The sequence below is a fragment of the Solea solea genome, chromosome 2 (genome assembly GCF_958295425.1).
Source record: "Solea solea chromosome 2, fSolSol10.1, whole genome shotgun sequence".
NCBI lineage: Eukaryota > Metazoa > Chordata > Actinopteri > Pleuronectiformes > Soleidae > Solea > Solea solea.
Window position 1 is genome coordinate 23842091 of NC_081135.1, and position 19397 is coordinate 23861487.

The following is a 19397-nucleotide window of genomic DNA, read 5'->3' on the forward strand; positions in this document are numbered from 1 at the left end:
CGTCTCTATTTAAGCTGACGTGATGGAAAAGGGAAGTGGCTTTTAAGGAAATGTGAGTGTTTCTCGAATGGTTTGAGAAGAAGCACCAGCTGTTGCTCGGATGACTTCACAACGCTCCGTATTTGGAGAGAGAGGGAGCGAGAGAGAGAGAGAGACAAAGCCTGCACACACACACACACACACAGCTGAAACAAGAATGAGCTGAAACAAGCTCAACAAATTCACGAGGCGAGAAAAGCCGCAGCCTTTGAGCTCGCCAGAGAAAAGACGAGATTCATTTGATCCACGAGAGTGTGCGGAATCAGACGATGGCCGCATTTCTCACCAGTTTCATAACCTCGTATTTAATATCCTGTTTTCTGATGCATTTCCTTTGCAATGTGGTCAAATATTATCATTCGATTATATTATCGAATGTTTTTTTTTCTTTCCGGCTTGCAGCAAGCTCTGTCTATCTGTTCCAGACTTAGGGAGTCACATGCCGAGAGGGAGCATGCAGCTAAATCCATCTATCTCTTCAAGCATGAACGCAGTTTAGTATTCACAGCCTTCCGTGAGACAGATAAATGCATTTCAGTGCACGAGTGTGGGAAATGGAAAAGGGCATCTGCCAAAATATCACAGTATCACTGCCTGGCTGTGTTCTGGCGGGCGCACTGTGCTGGACCAGCTAACTGGGATAATCAATGTTTTGTACCCGCAGGAGAGTGCAAGAGAAAGGCAACAGTGGAGCAGACTTTGTCCATCTTACCACAGTTATCACCTCCAGGTCCTTCAGATATGTTCTTTCCGTGGTCAGCAGCTCTTTGGCGATAAAGTAAGCCCGATCTGTTGGAAACCTCTGCACAGACATCACAACAAAGTGAGAGGGAGAGAGAGAGAGAGTGAGAGGATGCAGAGCATGAGCGATCTCACCGCGATCAGGTCCGACACTTGTTTTACCCGTCTAACCCATTTCTCTAGTAGGTTTACAGGAACATTCTCAGCTTCAGTCCCAGTAGAGATTTATTTAGGACATGCAATCTAGGTCCACTGCTATTTTGAGTCTGAGGCACAACCTTTATAGGACAAAAAAAACCTGTTTAATTACTAATTTTAAATTCCTCTTGTTGACAAACCTTCCTCCGACCCTCATCTTCGTCGTCGGTGCGAATGCAGCAGGCGTCGTTGAGCAGCGGGCTGGTGAGTGGGGAAGGCTGTCGGCCGTCTGCAAAGTGACCGCACAGCTCCAGTGATTTCTGACCGTTGACCATGCCGTGGGAGTGTCCCGAGGACACGGACAGGTGAGGACTGTTGGGCACCACACCTGCACAAGAGAGAAGAGAGGAAGTTAGAGTGATTTAAATATGCATACAAACTCAACATTAAGCCATGTGGGCAAAAATAATTGCTCTCACCTACTTAAAAGGTCCAGTGTGTAACATTTACGGAGTTTAGTGGCTGAAACTTAACTACTACCCATAAGTATATTTGTACAAGTGTATAATCTGTTTGAAATTTCAATTGTTTGGTTTTTATAAGCTTGGAATAAGCATCCCAGAGGCTGAAATCATCTCATGCCATGTTTCTACGGTAGCCCAAATGGACAAACCAATCAGTTCTTGCAAAAACTTACTGCACAAACAAAGACAAATGGCATCCTTTTCCGGTATGTGAAGGCCACCGTAGTTCCCCGACACACTTGGGAATGAGACAGACTCACAATCGCACTAATTCTTACACGCTGGACCTTTAAAAACCTCCCGTGAGTTGCATTTTATTGGAAATTTTCCCACATGTATTAGTTCTAATATTCTTAAATGTGAAGATGTCCTGCTTTTTAGTGTTTTCTATGGTTGTAAAACGATTGGTTTGAAGGTCAGTCACCATGAACCGAAAAACTGACGGCAATTTATCACTACTTTGTGACATCTTGCAGATTTAATGGAGTAAGAGAAAAACATTAGGCTGATTAACTCACAATAAAACTAATTATCACCCATAGTCCTGTATTGACATTTAAATTGTAATTCAAATTGGAAAATTCATGGAAAACACCTCCGCCATATGTAGGCGACGTCAAACTACCTCAGTGTTTACTAACACAGTTTGTCTTTGTAAACCATACAGGAAACAAATCACATCTAGTTGGGGGGGGGGGGGGGGGGGGGGGAGAAAGTGAAACATTAGCCATGACTCACTCTACAGTCCAGACAGCTCTGGCAGCCTTTGTGCCATGTCAATCAATACACAAGCCCGAGACACACACTGCAGGATGATTAAGAGGCCCGAGTAACTTGGTGCCATCTACACTGACAGGATTCATTCACATTACTTACTCTATTGTAGCTGCAAGTCGCCCCCTCCTCTGTGCGTCAGCGGAAACACAACAGCGGTGCACACACGTGCACAGACCAGCGCAACCCATGACTGCAATTAACCCAACGTTCCAGCAAAACTCTGAGAAAGAGTTAGTCCAAACACAGGAGAGGGGAAGGAGTGACTCACACAGAAAGCTACCACACAACTACAACTACACGCAACAACCGACGCTCCAAATCTACCGGGAATATGAAGGGGACAGTCGCACCAGACACCGACGTCTGGGATCCTACAAAGAAGATTCAGATATCTGTCTTCATACAGGTCATTTTTATTGACTCCAAACGAAACACAAACACTTGTAAATGAATATAAATTGCGAGCAAAGCGGCTTGGAAAGATCAAAAGCCTGGTGAATGTTTCTAGAGAAACGCAGTGAGTCAGCGGATAAGAAACTGGGAGACACGCTGAGGGGGGAAGTTTAGAAAAAGAAAGGAGGAGCTCCAACATTCTGTGGTCTTCAAGTAGATTCAGCAGCAGCCTCGTGAGACTGTTATAATACTGAGTAGGCGGTAATGAGGAAACGTACATTCAGTCAGCTCTCTACATTCAGTTTGCAAACATAAAAAATATGTCAAATACGGCATACGTCCCTTATTTTAAAAGCCATTTTGACATTAATGTGTTTGATAAACAGCACGACATCACAGTGAGGTGACTGTGAGCGACTGCTTGTGTATTAGAGTACATTCATGCTTCCGTGTCGGTTTAGCACAGGAAGAACATCCCATACGTAGTGAAAAACACACAGATTTCACCCGCAGACCTGGAACTCTGAGCTGAACAAACATGTTCGGTGGTAGATGGAGTGTTACTCCAAGTCTGTAGGTGAGGTTGTGTGAGAGTTCCCTCACAGTGCAGTGATCCAGTACCTCACAAAAAAAAATAAACACATCATTCACACCAATGGAGCTTTGAATTCAGGCTTCAAGTTGAAACATGAAATGGAAAAATTGAAATATCAGCTTTGCAATGTCCATGCAGTGCTGCCTTTGAACTGGCTTTGCACACGCACAACACCCTGCCTCTATCCCCCGCGTATTCCCCAGCTTCTGTCATTCTTAAATGTATCTCCTCAGGAATAATGAAGTGTTAGCTGGATCACTGCAGAGAAAGTTTTGTTTTTGTTTTTCCACAGCACAGCACAGCACAGCACAGCACAGCACAGAGAGAGTGAAGTGACAGAGCAGGTGTACATGCAGCCACGACTGAAAAAGAGTGAAAAAAGAAAATACAGATATGACAGTTTAACGCTGACAGACACAGTGCAAACTTTGGACAATGAAAAAAGAAAAAGAAAATGTCATGCACAGAACATATAAACAAATAAAACAGAATTTAACAAGAACACAGGCATGCAAAGAAGTGAGAGGGGAAAAAAGTGCAGCTTCACTCTTTTGTGAATGGAGATTGTTATGTGTGTGTGTGTGTGTGACAACAGCAGCTGAGCGGAGACACCAAATCGCTGGCAGAGATGCTTGAGCATGAGTCAAGTGCAGACAGGGATGTCAGCTGTCGGCATAAGTGCCATAAACTGCCGCGGAGAGGCTGAACTACCACTGCAACAGACATTTAATTTCACTTCAGCGTGGCTTAGCCCCTGCTGGTCTCTAGTGCCTGTTTACACAACAGTCAATAGAATATTGTTAAGCTGTATTTTATCCTGCTGTTTTATTCGTGTCACTTTAGTGAATGGACATTTCTGTTTTAGGTCACAAAAGCAGCTTTTTTTTTTTTTTTAAGTGTTTGCTACTCTCACGGCAGGTGCCACATTAGCACTATTCCTTAGATAAAAGAGACTTATATACTTAACAATAACAATTACTGCCACGAGTAAATATCCCCAGGTCTTCTAAAAATACTGATAATGAGCACAAGTTGCATTTGCAGAAAAGTGTACGAAGTCCGACCAACTACTGTCAAATTAGAGCCTACGGACATTTGGAAATCATAAGGCAGGTGTGACAGAAAAAAAAACATTGAATTAAGAAATACAAAGTCAATGTAAGAGTGTTGGGGGAAAAATGCAGTTGGAACCATAGCGTCCTTATTTAGAACCCTCTTACAAAGAACTGATAATATATCTGATGTGCTTTTTTCGTTATGTGTGCAAAGGTTATTGTTGTTGCCGTCTTTGTGTTGTTCTTACCCACCATGGGTCAGAAGATGCAAATAAGCTCTAAGCAATAATCCGGTACAGTGCGTTTACGTTTTAACTGCACACTATTCATTTTAAATAAATTAAAAGAATAAATAAATCATTTTATGCATCAGTGTAAAATTCTAATATGGCCCCTTTTGTGTTTCTGCTGAACAATAAAGTCTCTCCATGCAGCCAAGAAGAAAACGCCAAGCAAACTACATCCATCCAGGTCTAACAGCTGAAAATCTGCCCACTATCCTCATCACTGAAGACACAGCATCCGTCCTCATCTCCGTCCTCGTCCAGCTGGAGGCTGCCGAAGGAAAACTTGTTGCGGGGAATATGGGAAGACGTGCTGGTCTCCACCTTATCATCACACATGAGAGGGCTGCTGCAGTTGCCCCTGTTTGTCTCCACCTCAGACTCACTAGACTCTGACCCACTGGTAGTGGAGCAGTCGTTCATCTGAAGTGCTCCCATGTGAGAGACACCAGCATGACCCAAGCGACTCTGCCCGGGACCAGACCTGGACCTGCTCGGTGCCGAGAGCCCGTTGGCCGTCATGCGTCTTTCCAGAGCAGCCATGCGCTCGGCCCGAGACAGAACGGGGCGCGATTCGTGCCCCGCCGAGGACGCTCCGTGGTCTGGGTCCGTGTCAAAGTTGTGACGCATTTTGTGAGGCTTGAGTGAGCGCTCAGAGCGACTCGGGGCGGGGGTGGACCCGCCCGCCTCAGAGTGAGGGGGAGCATAGCCGTAGCTATGGGGGGACGTGTCTGTGGGAGGACCGGTGACAACGCTCTGCCTCTCTCTACTACGAGCACTAACGTCCGCCATGGTGCCATGGACAGGGCTTAGGTCAGGCCTTTTGAATGACTGCTCTGGAAACTCGTCAAACTCATGGTTCTTTCTGAGTGACACCTTAGAAGAGGAAGGAGACTCTCTGTATTGTACCTGATAAGCTCCGTTTACGTTCCCAGAGCCAAACCCCTGGTGGAGCATGGCCGGCTCCCTACAGCTATGATTCAACCAAACATTTTGCTCCCTTCCCATTTTATATTCACTACCTAAATCACCCCAGTCAGTGCGGCTGAAATAAGAGCTGCTGACGGCAGCAGCCTGAGATGTTGGACCTGTACTCTGATGCTCCTGGTGGGTCTGTCGTGCTGCGCCTCTCGTCTCCTCCGGTCTGGACACAGACCCCGTTCTGCCCTCATGGCCGTTGCTCTGGTGGGAGGGGCTTGCTCTCGTTGTCCGCGAGGCAGAGGGGTCTTCTGCACTCACCAACGCCGACTCTTTCCAATGATGCTGAGGAGGGGAGTCGACTCTGTCCCTGGGAGCACATCTCTGACGGAAACGGAGAGGGGAAGAGAATTAAAACGTTTCAAGAGGACATGATTTTATGATTATAGCTAACGCATATGGACGGCGGGCAAAATATGCATCTCTGGTGAAGGTGTCGCTGTAAGTAGTGATTATGAGAAACCAGACAGAAGACAAACTCTTGACTGATGTTATCAGGGGTGTCAGCTCTAATGAATCAACTCATATCAAGTGATTAGAGGAGAGTGAGTACACAGTCATTAACATCATCTCTGAATAGAGCTTAAATATGTGTTTATTTGTCCATTAAAGCAGATTTCTACACTCTCCATGTACTCTTTTTTTTCCTGCTATACACCACAAAAAAAAAGAAAACAAAATGGAATAATCTGTGTCTTCGATGTGAATATTTTCTGATTCCTTTGTTCTCTGTAAGACTAAACTGACCTTTGTTTTGTGAACACGTCTCAGAGACACAGTTTAACATTTTCCACTTTTCAAACAACTGATTGAAAGAAAAAGTAACTGACAGATTAATCAGCTGTGAAAATAATCATCAGTGCCGGCGCGGAACTGTATTGTATTTTACAATGTAGGCTTTGAAAGACTGAAAAACCAACATGATTGCAGTACACTATAAAGTAAATGGAAACACAAGATCATGACTATAATGAGATTCATTGAGATGACACAGGCCTCACGAAGCTAATTGCCCACTGCAAATACAGTTAACTGGCTACGACACTCACTTCTGTTGGCACTTCATGGTGACGTGGAGAAGGCAGCGGCGACAGGCGGCTGTTGTGTTGGACCCGACTGTGTTTCCTTGGCAGACGGGACATTTAGGGTCAGTGTTATACACTCCTCAGCATCGTTATGCACCATGTCTGCAGCACTTACCTTTCAAATGGGATCTTTTTGAACTCGGACTCCTTCACGTAATCAATCACCTGCTTCTGTGTGCGACCACTGCAGACAGAAGTACAGAGGAGATAACGATGAGTCCATCAGGCACAGCTCTTGGAGACTGTTATAAGCAGGAAACTCTCCTCTACCTGAATCTGAAGGAGGAACCCCGTGTGAAGAGCACCGGCTTGGGCTTGGGCTTAGGCTCCTCAAAGAGGCGGAAGAAGGCGTGGTATTCCACACAGATCTTCCAGAAGACTTTACAACAGTCCCTGTTACCCATCAGAAACTCCAGCGTGTCCTGATATGAACTCTAGTGCAGTAGAGAACATTTAATACATTTACGTCATTACACTCGCTGCATGATTTAATCATGCACGGCACAAAGCAGCGACACAGCTTACATTTAAATCTGGTCTCAGCTTGATGAGGAAGCGCTTCCTCTTGAAACTCAGTTTACGAACTTTAGACCAGTTGAAGGCGTTAATCTTTGTGTGTCCCTGCGGCGACAAAAAAGGATTTTTTTTACTCAAAACAAACAATAATTGTATACATGGAAGCAAACAGAGAAACACACGACGCAGAGGATCAACATTTAACACACGAGTCGACTTACGGACCGGCGTTACTGACCTGAAAGACGAGGACTCCGGTGTGTGCCACGGCTAGGCTTAAGACTGTGCCCTCGCGATCCTTCGCGGGGTGAAGGCGAATCCCGTACATCTCCAGCCTTCGCGCCACTTCTAATAACTGATAATCTGATTCTGATGGTGTTTGGCCTCTATAGCACAAAACACAACAGCAGCACGGTTAAAGATGAGACTTGCAATGTCTTTTATTTCAACTATTTTCTCAACAATCAACAACATCACATGACAAGACCAAAACTGACAAATAATTGATCCCACTGGGAGATATTGCCCGTGTTCCCGAGGAGAGATGCAGCTTATTTTTGTTTAGTGAAGTTTTTATCTGAATCTAATAACGTCCATCCATCCAGCCAATGGTGAGGGGCTGCAAACACTAACTTTCCTAATTCTTATCAGTGGAACCGTTTCCTGTGTGTGCCGCCTAATAAGAGACTTGACTCTGCAACTCTGTAACTCTTCAATCTAACCAGAAGAGTTACAGTTATCAGCTAAGAGAGCCTTGGGGAGTAAGAACAAAGCAAGTCAAAGAGTTGCAGTCAAATCAAATCTATGCTCCTTTCATGCAGCAGTAGACGTCCACAGCGAGTCCCTCTCTGACACAGCTCAGTATAACGCAGAGGTGAGACAAGGCTGACAAAGCTTTGGCTCATATTCAGACTTTTTGGACTGATGTGTTTGAAATTTTGAGGCAGAATGGTGGGAGGAGATCTGGAAGATTTCCAGTGATATACTCCCAGCAGCACACTGCTGCTAGGCAGAAGGTAGGAGAGTAAAGGATCAAAAGAGAAAGTACAGGATAAAAAAAGAGCCAATAAAAAAGTTCAATAACCATCCACACTTCGGTCCTATCCACACAGAACCGGAACGGCAAAGTACACATGCCAGACCTCTATGTGACACAATCACAGAAACGGAGACAGGATGACAGGAGATAAGGAAAGAAAATAAAAGTTAACATGCCAGTGCAGCAGAGAGGTGGGACGTAGTGTATTGGTTGTCGTCATGAAAACACAAAGGTTTCATATTTTTACCGCTCTGGGAACCGTTTTCAAACAATAGCATTTCCCAAAAACGCTGTTTCTATGCGGACAAAATGCCAATAAAACTAAATAAAACTCAAGCGGATTCACATAGACTCGTTTTTGTGTGAATAGCCGCTTAAACGTCACGTAAAACACATCAAAAGCTGGGTTTTTAAACCTACTAAACCAGCTGATGTACAGTATGTCTGTATGAGTCATTAGGTTCATTGAAGGACGCTTTCAGCTCATTGTTATGAAGACGCCCTTTTGTTGTTGGAGACCTAGTCAAACTTGTATCTTCAACTTGTGAAGACACAGGCTCATTTCTGAGCTCATCTACGGTAAAGAGCTGCAACAGTGTTCTCTTGGGAATGAGCCAACTTATTCAACAGCTGCTTTCCTGAATGTGTCACCTGGACAATAAAACTTCCCCCACGCCAAGTTTGAAACAACTTTTCCTGTTCACGGGTGAACAGAGTCATTTGTGTTGAGCGACTTTAAGAGAAGCATGATTGGATGGAAAGAACCCCTTATTCTGATGTTAATGCATGTACAGCCCACAGTTCAAGAGACTCACATATTCTTCGAATGAAACTCCATGATCTTGTCAATCAGGGGCATTTGATCTGGAATGTAGCTGTTATTAAGGAGGTGCGACCGGCAATGACTCTCCTCAAAGTCCCCAATCTCAGCTGAAAAGTAACAGAAGAAACATATTTGTATGAAATGACTTACAGGTTGTGAAGTAAAAAGGAGAAATAACACCATTGAATCTCAGCCTCAAAAGCAGCTTCAGTGCTGCTTGCCACAGAATAATACACACTATTTCCAAAAGATAGCTGTGAGTAGCTGTGTCATATATGCATACGCCACGTTTCACTGATCTCCATCTTCACTCATGTGGTGTTTGATCACTGCAGTGTAACGTGCTGTGAAATGTCAGGTTGTGAAAATGCTTGGTATTTCCTGACATGGCTCCGTGATACGTGTGGCTGCTCTGAATCAGTTCTGCGAGATTGTGCACAGGAAACCGGCTGAAAGGTATCCATGGAAACGTACGGGTAACTGATTTGCAGTGGTATACGCTGTGCTATATACACTGTATAACGATGCTGTTGCCTCAGGCTCTTGTACTAAATGAGCAGTCGCCAATGACTTACACTGGATAATATAGGAGACCATCAGCGCGGCGCTGCTGTCGTTGCAGGTCAGACGTCCACAAGAAATATCCTGTTTGATCTGGAGCGCAAATAGGTACCTGGACACAGACACACACACACAGCTTTTAGAAGATACAACATGGGTGGAGTGGTGGTGGGTTCACATGGACAAAATAAACCGCTGCATCAACAGCTGAATTCAATGAGATCAGAGAATCTATATTTCCGATTTGACAAACAGAGTTTGCGATGTACACATTTCAGATTTAGCGAGTAATAAGTTGAGTGAAGTCATTTATTGAAGATTTACTGAGATGCTTTATTGTGTTACAGTGCTGCTTCTCTTGGATGGAATCCAGAGTAAGACCCAGCCCACAATTCAAAACCCAAATATATTCCATTTACAATGACATAAAACGTAGAAGCCCAATAAATCCTCACACTGAAGCAGCATGGAATATCCCCGTGGAACAATAAAGCCTGCTGCTGTAATATGTTCACATTCAAAATACTATTACTATTGTACAGGATAGAATTGTACAGAATCAAATCAACACTTTACTTTCAACACTTTTTTTTCACCACTCTGTGCAAGTCATGATAGAGCTTCACAAAAAGCAAACAGAAGCCAGGAAATCATCAGTGCCACGCTCACCTCCCGAGTGCTAAATCACAAAACATGGCAACCATGACACCAGGATTTCAAAACTGAGCAGGGTATACATCTTTTGAGAGCCAGAGCACATTTTGCAAATCCACTTCTACCACTGAAACATTTAAGACTCACAAATCCCACATAAATGCACATTTCAATGCCAAAAAGGAAGAAAAACACAATGTAGAAATGGAGTGCGTTTCACCTCGTCAACTCTTCCAGCAGCTGGGCATGGTCTGGAGGGAAGAACTTCACAGCAAACCTCAGGATTGTGTGCTTTGGTCCTAATGTTGGAATAACACAAAACATTTTAGTGGAAAACTTCCTTTTATTTTTCTTTGGATGCAGGAAATCAGCATATTTTGCTCCACAGTGTATAATCCATCATTTTTCCGGAGAAAACACGGTGGAATAAGAACAAAAAAGATTCCTTGAAAGAAGACATCGCTGTATTTTGACACACTTACGTCTGAGCTGCTTGATAATGGGTTTGATATGGTCTAACCAAACCTGTGGGGGGAAAAAAGAGAAGCAATACATTAGCGAGTAGCTGATTTTAAGCAAAACTTAATAAATATTCATCTTCGTCCTCACTCACCATCATCTTTCGATGGTTCTGAAACTCCAAGCCAAAGTAATCGCCCTCAATGAGGTTCATGTGCGTGCACACCAGGTCAAACAGCACCTTGCCTGAGGCTTTTTGCTGTGAACAAGAAGAATAAAGCAAGTAGTTCTGGTTAAAATAGCAGAATCCAAGTTCCACACAATTGTTTATTTCACACACATAAAATAACTTTAAAACGCCTCTCTATTATCCTTCCTTCCATCCTGACAAAATAGAAGAAGACCCTGGCTTTGCTCTATGTGTTCAGGCTGATACAGTATCAGAAAGAAACCCCAGCACATGTCAAAAGAAAGAGAGAATCATCATATCATCCACATAAGGTCAAGTAAATGTCAAGGATTTCCACAGAAACACTTGTGTTGTGGATGTCCTAAGGAGTCACGGTTGTGAAGAGTTTCTGCCCAGCTGCTTCCCCCGTGACTGGCTTGCACCAGTGCAGAGCATAACGCAGCCACAGAATGTGAGTGTTTAGAGTAGCAGTTTCCCCGCACTTGGGTAATAAACCATAAACGGATAATCCACAACCAAATCCATAATCTTTGAAAAACAAGCCTCCTCGCTCTCGGTGCCCCCCCCTCCCTGAGTCTCTCTCCAGGCTGCTTCATGCTGTGCAGAGGGCACGCCAACACTGAGGACCAGCTGTTTCCATATGGTGATGGAGCTGATGAGTGAGGCCACAAAGAGGCTGGAGGAGGTGGAGAAGAAGTCCCCGGCCAAAAGCGCACAAAAACTCTTGAAGAATACACACAAGTGTGCCGTAACCTGCTGTAACAAGCAGGTGAAACAAAGCTGTGAATGAATTCCTACAGTATGTCTATTTATTTTTCTGGACAAATGTGCTGTTTAGACACTTTGGGGGGAAACAAAAGCTGAATGCTGTGAAGGCTGAAGATTGTTCCGGTTCTCACTGGAGTACACTTGTACGCAGCCTTATAAATCTGCTGTCAGTGTAAAATGACCACGAGCCAAGCAGAGATGGGTAATGCGCGGGCTGATGAGAAGCAGCCGGGGCTTGATTAAACGCAGCCGTCGCAGACTGCAGTTACGGAGCTGGCGTTTGACATGAAGCGTTTTGGGGCCGACATGAAGCGCACGTGTGAGCAGGAGCGTGTGGTGTATCGACATAACACTCTTCACTTTTAAAGCTCTTTAGTTGTGTTAACTGTGAACATGAAATGATGAGTTACTTACAGTAGTTACACGAATACTTCACCGATTTGTAGTTAGCTTTGTGTTACTAGAATAGGGGGAGTACTTTTGAAAAAATGTGCTTCCCAACCTCACTTTCCCCTGAGTCGAGAAATATCTGGCCACCAGTGACACTCGGTCCGAGCTTTGGTCCGAGGCTTGAAACTGCAACGCTAATTCTGCACTTTTTAGACCCACTCGTAGGGGGACGGGACCTCATTCCCAGAATGTAAACAGTGTCCGCCATCTTTGCTAACAGTTAAGCTAACAGGAGCAAGTGTCACTGGTGGGCACGTAACAAAGACAAGAATGAAGATATTTCTCAACTCAGGGGGTTGGGAAGCACAATTTTTAACAAAGACTACCCCTATTCTAGTGATACAAAGCTAAATGCAAATCCTAAAAGTATTCCTTTAAGAGTAACTTGTAATATACAACTTAACACCAAACAGTGTAAGGTGATGCAACATGAACTACATTGAAAGTACAGCCATTGAAAGTATGTGGACCCTCAAACTTGATGTGACTGTTGAAATCTCATTAAAACAAAAGCATTAATGTGCCGCTGTGACAGCTTCCAATCTTCTGGGAAGAATTTCCACAAAATTTTGGAAGCCGACTGCTGGAGTTAGATCCCAACAAAGAAAATAAAATCCTTTGAAGACCTCGCCTCGGTGCACAGAGAGCGTTCATAAAAGGATATTCCACAAACTTTAAAACATTTCAAGTCACACTACTATTTAAAAATTATTTCACCATTTAATCCCTGGTACATTTGACCGATTGGCCTTTTGAACCCGCTCATTTTCCCAGGGGGATGAATAAAGTATGCATCTAACTGTATTTTCACTGATTTAACTTTGCAGTCACCCCAGTGAGCAATAACAGCGTCACAGTGAGTCAGATTGATCTGTATCAAGACCCTGAAGGTAAAAACTTAACATGAAATCCATAGATGACTGTTTTATTTGTATTATTTCACACTTGTACTTGAACTGTGACATGTCACACAATGTCTCCCGTGAAAAATGCCTACAGTGTAGTGTTTCATAACAGCATCACATGTCTGCGCAGCCACAAAGTCTCCTCGTCAGGGTGCCTTCTGTGAACTGTAAACACATTAGTGCTCACACAATAGCGCATTTTATTGATGGCTGGTAATGGCAGCCAAATTGTGACTGGCAAATGTTTTCAAGCACAATGCAAAGAATCCACAGCCAGAGGAGCCGGGGTGTGAGGCTCTGCTCTGAGGAAAATACTTAACAATGTTTTAACTGCCTGCACGGCTGTGTGAGGCTAAGAGGGGAGCAGAGCCAGTACTACACACTACTTCGATCACGTATATAGACCTATACCATATTCCCACTGGTCAAAAAACTGTCTCCTTCTGAAGATCATAGATCACATCTCAAAAAATGATTTAGTGTTTATAGTATTGTTAGGATGATATTCTGATCTACACCAAATAGGGCTAACACTTTGTGTTATGCATTCGAACCTGGAGGGGCACTAGAATATCTGAACCGAAGTAAATACCATGCGGTCCAGCAGAGGGCACTGTCAGCGCAGCTTGGCTTTGGATCCATTTTGAATCCATCACAAAAATAAGACAGCAGCACTTACGAAAAGTGAGGACTCAAGTGTCATTGTGATTGTCCTCCTGACTGGACAATCACAACACCAAAGCATCTGAAAAGCGGCGTGTGGCGGTATCTCAGGTTGTACACGATAGATGACCGTGTACAACAGCGATAAAAATCTCCTTTTAATGAGCTCTGTAAGTAATATAATACATGTAATCCAGGAACAGCGTAGTCCAGAGAAAGGTGATGCATCCGTGTGATCTCACACCCAGGCCAGACATGCTGAAAGCATCTGTCTCGAATCATTCACTCTGAACATAGGCTCACAGAACGCTACAAGAGTTTACATGAGTATGAGGGCTGACATTGTTACACTGACCTCTACATGCTCTGACAGAACAAGGCTAAATGCAGATGACACCGATGTCTGCACACATGTGTCTGCCTGGGTTTCCACTCCAGGGGAGAGCAAATAACAACCCCCACTCGCCCGTCTTCCCCCAAACCCACCATCTCTTGTTAGTAACAAAAGCACATAAAGGTCAGGTGTAAAGCAGATTTGTGTTCCCTTGATGGTTCTCCTCCAGGAGTTCTTGGTATGGTCCACTTCACTTGCAATAAGCCAAGCCAGGCAGGGCTTGGCAAACTTCTCCTGGGGCAGTGTCAGGGGTGGGTGGGGTGATGGAGGTGGCAAACAGCCTGATAATGTCAAAAGGCACAACGGACAAAGGGAATCGTGCCTGAGTTGATGATGACATTTGATCCAAGCAGTCAGCTATTGTTAGGAAGAGATTTTAAGAGTGAATTTTCCCTGTGAAGCCGGGCCTTGCGGCTCCATTGGCCCCTGCAGATCCTGTCATAGCTTATATTACGGTGTAGTTATACCTCACAGTGGGAGGGGGGGGGGTTTCAGCTGTGACATTCAACGACATCACAGGAACCAGATCGAGAGCTGAGATGAAACAGACTGTGTGATTTAAAGGGAATAGAAAAATGGAGAAGTGGGGAAAGGTCATTTCGGGAATCAAACTATCTGTAGCCCTCATGTGACAGTAAAAGGGATTGGCTCAAAGTTTCTTTTTTTTTTACACCAAACAATTTTAGTGACTTTTCACTGGTCACATCTACAATACACAGTAACAATACCGTGAGTGCTCTGTGATTTTGGACTCTCCAGATAAAAGCATCAGGTTGATATATTCCCACCCTGGGAATATAATATAGTATGAGCTACATCCAAGCTATTCCATTTTTATTTAAAAATGCATTAATTCTACTCCAGACGTCCCTGACGTCCACACTACCCCAGTGTTTTAGAGCCAAAGAAGAAGAATTTAAAAAAAAGCCAATTGCTAAATTTTAGTTTGAAAAATCCCATGCAGCATTTTATTATAGTTTGATTTTTTAAAATCATAATGTGGTTATCTGTAACCTGAATTCACGTCCTGATTGGTTGAAAACATAGTGATACAGATGTAGGCTGAGTCCTCCTGGTAGCAGACACTGAAAATCTACTATACGGAGTGAAGGCAGCACTGTCTTTCTCATACTCCACATCTTAGCTTCAGTCGCAATAAAGCAATGAGCATAGCTGCTTCAAGTACCGCAGCACATTTGGCATAGCCTTGAGTGTGTAACTGTGTGTGTGTGTGAACAGGTATATACTGTGCACTGTAAGAGAAGGGTAGGACAGAGAGGTCAGTGGCAGCTGAGGCTCATTGAGATTCAGGTCATGTGCTGCAGAGGTTTCCGAGGGTGACTCGACTACAGTGGGAAGCTGACAAAGAGAGAACAGAGGAGGGCGGCAGACGCACTGATAATCCTGTCAAATTACCTGCTTACCATCACCAATGTGTGACCATGCATAATTAGGACAAATTTAATGCCATCGTATCTTCAGTACAAATATCTGACGTCCGAATGTGACCTTATCAAACATAGAACATGCACGGACGACGTCGCTTTCCCTGGAAATTCATAAATAGAGAAATTGTTTTAAGCCTCAACATTCCGTCCTATTCTATTTTCTCCCCCGACCCCCCGCCCTTCTTCTTCCTGGCTCCCGAGCTGCACACACAAAATTAAAGAAAAAGTGACGATTGGTTTGCCACAGCTGTCAGAATCATTCTGTCAAGGCAGGCCAGCCTCCAGGCTCTGAGAGGACAACCATGAAAATAATGTCCCCTGGATTCAAAAGAGGGCTGACAGAGAGACGGAGGAAGCTACCCTCAAAAGCCTCCTCCTTCTCCTCCTCTAGGAAAAAAAGAAAATGTTCCCTCCCTTTGCAGACCTGCCCTCCTAAGGGCCCTGTCTGGTCTGCAAGAAACATATTGATTTTGCATAGAGAATAATTAAGTGCCCTGTTGTGACTGTTGTGCTGCTGAATCCCTAACAGTGTGCATTAATGCAGGACCCTCCCACTGCTTGTCAGAGCTCCATAAATCAGAAGACAGATTTAATAGGTGTGGGTTTGCATCATTAGTGTGGATAGATAAGATGCAGCAACAAAGACTGGAGCAACATGCTTCGCTAGATATGCATGCACATGTAAAGTCATAGGATTATATTGAAGATACGGTACACTGGCACCTCAAAATCCTGTCTAACGTGGGAGCATCATTAAAATGCCCAGAGGGCAAATGGAAGAGTGTTTAAAGCAGCTGGAATTACCAAAAAGATTGGCCTCCTTTTCTCTTCATCTGCCCGAATCTCTTACAGAGCGCTTCTAATTCTGCTCCCATGCTGGTTATTCTCTCCACCACCACTCCATCACAGAGCTGAGGATTACAGTCGCTCAGGGGGAGGATATGTCACTTCACATTTAGGCAGAAACTCCAGGTTTTGTCTAGCGAGATAAAGGCAGACTCCCAAAGTGAATAGTATATTTAAATATACTGCAGTTACCACATTAACATAAGAAACACTCAAGAAAAGACATTTGTTCCATAATTCAATGTTTGTGGGGTGTTTTTTTTTGTATTTGTATTTATTTTCACATAAAAAGAAATTAAAAGATATGTTCCAAGAGAATTTGGAAGATTCTTGTGATGATTTTATGTTTTTCCTTTTATAATCATCCAAATCACTGGGTACGTTGTTTTTGTTGAATTAGACCAGCTGACAGACTGAATAACACTGGGGTGTGAGCAATGAATACACTTCAACATTCTGCTACTTCAGTAAATAAATGAGTTTCAGCCTTAGTTTGGATTAAAAGATGTTTTGTCATAATTGGGCACTGTTAGAGATAATGAATGAATGAATACTGTAGAGCACTGTATCAGTGAAAGTGATGGGACTCAATAGGTTAATGAAGAGATTAAATAAGCGTAAGTGAAAGAGACAACTCTCACAAGGTCAGGCCAAGAAAGAGACAAGCTTTTTCCACACCTAATCTGAATGCACAATTGTGTCGAGGATGTCATTCCCTATGATTTGGATTGATTCAGCCGTCAGTCAATATGCTCCAGACATGACCTTCGCTAGAGTAAAAGATTATCAGATTAAGCTACACAGTTTAAGATAACATCAGATATATCAATGTATTAGGCTGATGATTTATTACTATAAGAAGTACTGAAACAACAACAACGGATTAAGAAACAAGTGAAAGTTAGTTGTTCAGACAATGCCACTAATTCTCCATCAGTCCACTGCATAACAAGCTGGGAAAAACCGCAACCCTGGAAAAGTCACATCCATCTGTCACATTCCACCAAGCTCTGACTAAGCGGGGCTTCCTTCCAGTTTCGTGCACCTACTCCCAGTAAACCAAGCCAGTAGAAATAAGGAGGATCATCTATATCTTGACTGAGAACACTGCCCTCAGATATGAATTTTAGATGACTTGTGGGACACTAAGCAGAAATGTATGCCTTTGTAAATTGCCTGGGTGTGCTATTTCAATATTTTATTTTTTATTAATAGTCGCTGCTGGCGCAGAACAATAAAATCAAACATCTCTAATTAGTGGGCACTGGCTCGGCCAAAGCAGGAACTAGCCAGAGATACTTCACTTTCCCGCAAACCTGCTCAGAATCATGGAATACAAAGCAGGCTGAGGCTGGACACACTCTTGTGGAAGAATTAAGATCCGGAGTATGTTAATTAAGCATAAATTATGCCACCCCGCCTGTATAAACAGCAGGCTGCTAATATTGGTGTAGACACAGTGATCTACATAATTACACTGTGATGTCTGCTAATGTACATTAAGTGTTGAAAAGATCAAGAGCAACTGAGAGCAAAGCAACAATATGGGACATTATGTTTTCATAAATCATGGTGAACATAGCTGCAACTAACAATTATTGTCATAATCGATTGTGTTGATTATTTTCGCAATTAATCGAGGTCTTGTTTGGTCCAAAAAAATGCTGAAATGTGTTGATCACTCAGACTTGTAAAATGATGTTCTCAAATGTCTGATTTTGTCCACAAAACAAATTGAATGATTTCTTTGTTAGATGTAGAGTTGCAACTATTAAGCGTTTAATCGTTTGGTCCATAAAATATCAGAAAACCTTAAAAAATGTTGATTGGTGTTCGTCAAACTTGGAAATGATGACGTTCTCAAATGTCTTGTTTTGTCCACAAACCAAAATGATTCACTTTTAATGATGTCTTTGTTATCCAGAGTGAAGAAATGAAGAAAATATTCACATTTAAGAAGCTTAAACAATTGGAAATCTTGTTTTAATCATGAAAAAAGCTTCAAACAGATTAATTGATAGAGTCAAAAGAGTTGTCGATTCATTTAGTAATCGATCAAGCAATTAATTGTTTCAGCTCCAGTTACGTGTAGCATTTAAGACGCTTGAAAGAGCTTGTTTTAATTATTCAAAAAACACTCAAATGAATCGTCTATCACAATAGTTGACGATTATTTTAGTAACAATTAAAGCCACGTTTCCACTGAGTGGAACGGTTGGTATTTTCTTTACGTGTCCATTCGGGAAAGTACCAAAATAACCGTCCTAAACCCTCGGGGGAACAAGAGTAATGGTACGGTAAAGTACGGGTGGAGCTAGTCCACCTTCTCTCACGACAATGAGCTGATTGGGCGACAGAAAAGTGTCGCTCTCTTGCGATCAGTGTGTCTTCACACTGTATTTGTATTCTCATACAAAGTTTCCCTTTTCTTTGTTACGTGCCCACCAGTGACACTTGGACCCGTTAGCGTAACTGTTAGCATAGATGGCGGACACTGTTTACATTCTGCGAATGAGGTCCCGTCCCTCTACGAGTGGGTCTAAAAAGTGCGGAATTAGCGTTGCAGTTTCAAGCCTCAGACCAAGTGTCACTGGTGAGTACGTAAAGAATGAAGATATTTCTCGACTCAGGGGAAACTAACTTTACTCTTCCAAACTTTACCGTACCGTACCAAACCGAATGTACTATGATGAAATCACAGCTTAATAATCGATTAAAGATCCCGTAAAGCAAATTCAGCATTTCTCATCTTCACACATTGTACATGTTAGAAAACAGTGGCTGAGAACATGTCAAAAATAATGACATGTGTAGAGTAAAGACTTATGGAGTTAAATGTGAAAATCGTTTCTCTCCAAGCGTGTCTAAAAATATAACTTCATGACAAACAGGAGCCATAGTTAGCTCGTCCTCTAACACGGTGTCAATATAAAAACGCTCAGCATCTTTAACTGTGGCTTCCCGTTCACTCGTGAGTCACTGCCCCTGCTCCTTCACTACTGCCTTTGTAGAGTTCTCAATGGGTTGACCCGGCCCGACAAACCCGACCGGACCCGTGGGTTTGGTCCGAAA

The 19397-nt window shown here is 43.2% G+C and overlaps 1 protein-coding gene across 2 annotated transcripts in view; it reads right to left on the reverse strand.

Moving 5' to 3' along the window:
- The window catches only part of LOC131441812 (FERM, ARHGEF and pleckstrin domain-containing protein 1-like), a 46401-nt gene that overhangs the window by 9464 nt on the left and 17540 nt on the right, over nt 1–19397 (reverse strand). For both annotated transcript variants that reach the window (XM_058612377.1, XM_058612376.1), the window contains exons 3-15: nt 10816–10920; nt 10685–10727; nt 10423–10501; nt 9563–9660; nt 8980–9094; nt 7364–7511; nt 7135–7230; nt 6880–7043; nt 6725–6793; nt 6574–6649; nt 5635–5848; nt 1119–1306; nt 752–841 (exon numbers count right to left, since the gene is read on the reverse strand). In XM_058612377.1, coding sequence (XP_058468360.1) covers nt 752–841; nt 1119–1306; nt 5635–5848; nt 6574–6649; nt 6725–6793; nt 6880–7043; nt 7135–7230; nt 7364–7511; nt 8980–9094; nt 9563–9660; nt 10423–10501; nt 10685–10727; nt 10816–10920 — 1485 coding nt within the window. The remainder of the gene's footprint in view (nt 1–751; nt 842–1118; nt 1307–5634; nt 5849–6573; nt 6650–6724; nt 6794–6879; nt 7044–7134; nt 7231–7363; nt 7512–8979; nt 9095–9562; nt 9661–10422; nt 10502–10684; nt 10728–10815; nt 10921–19397) is intronic.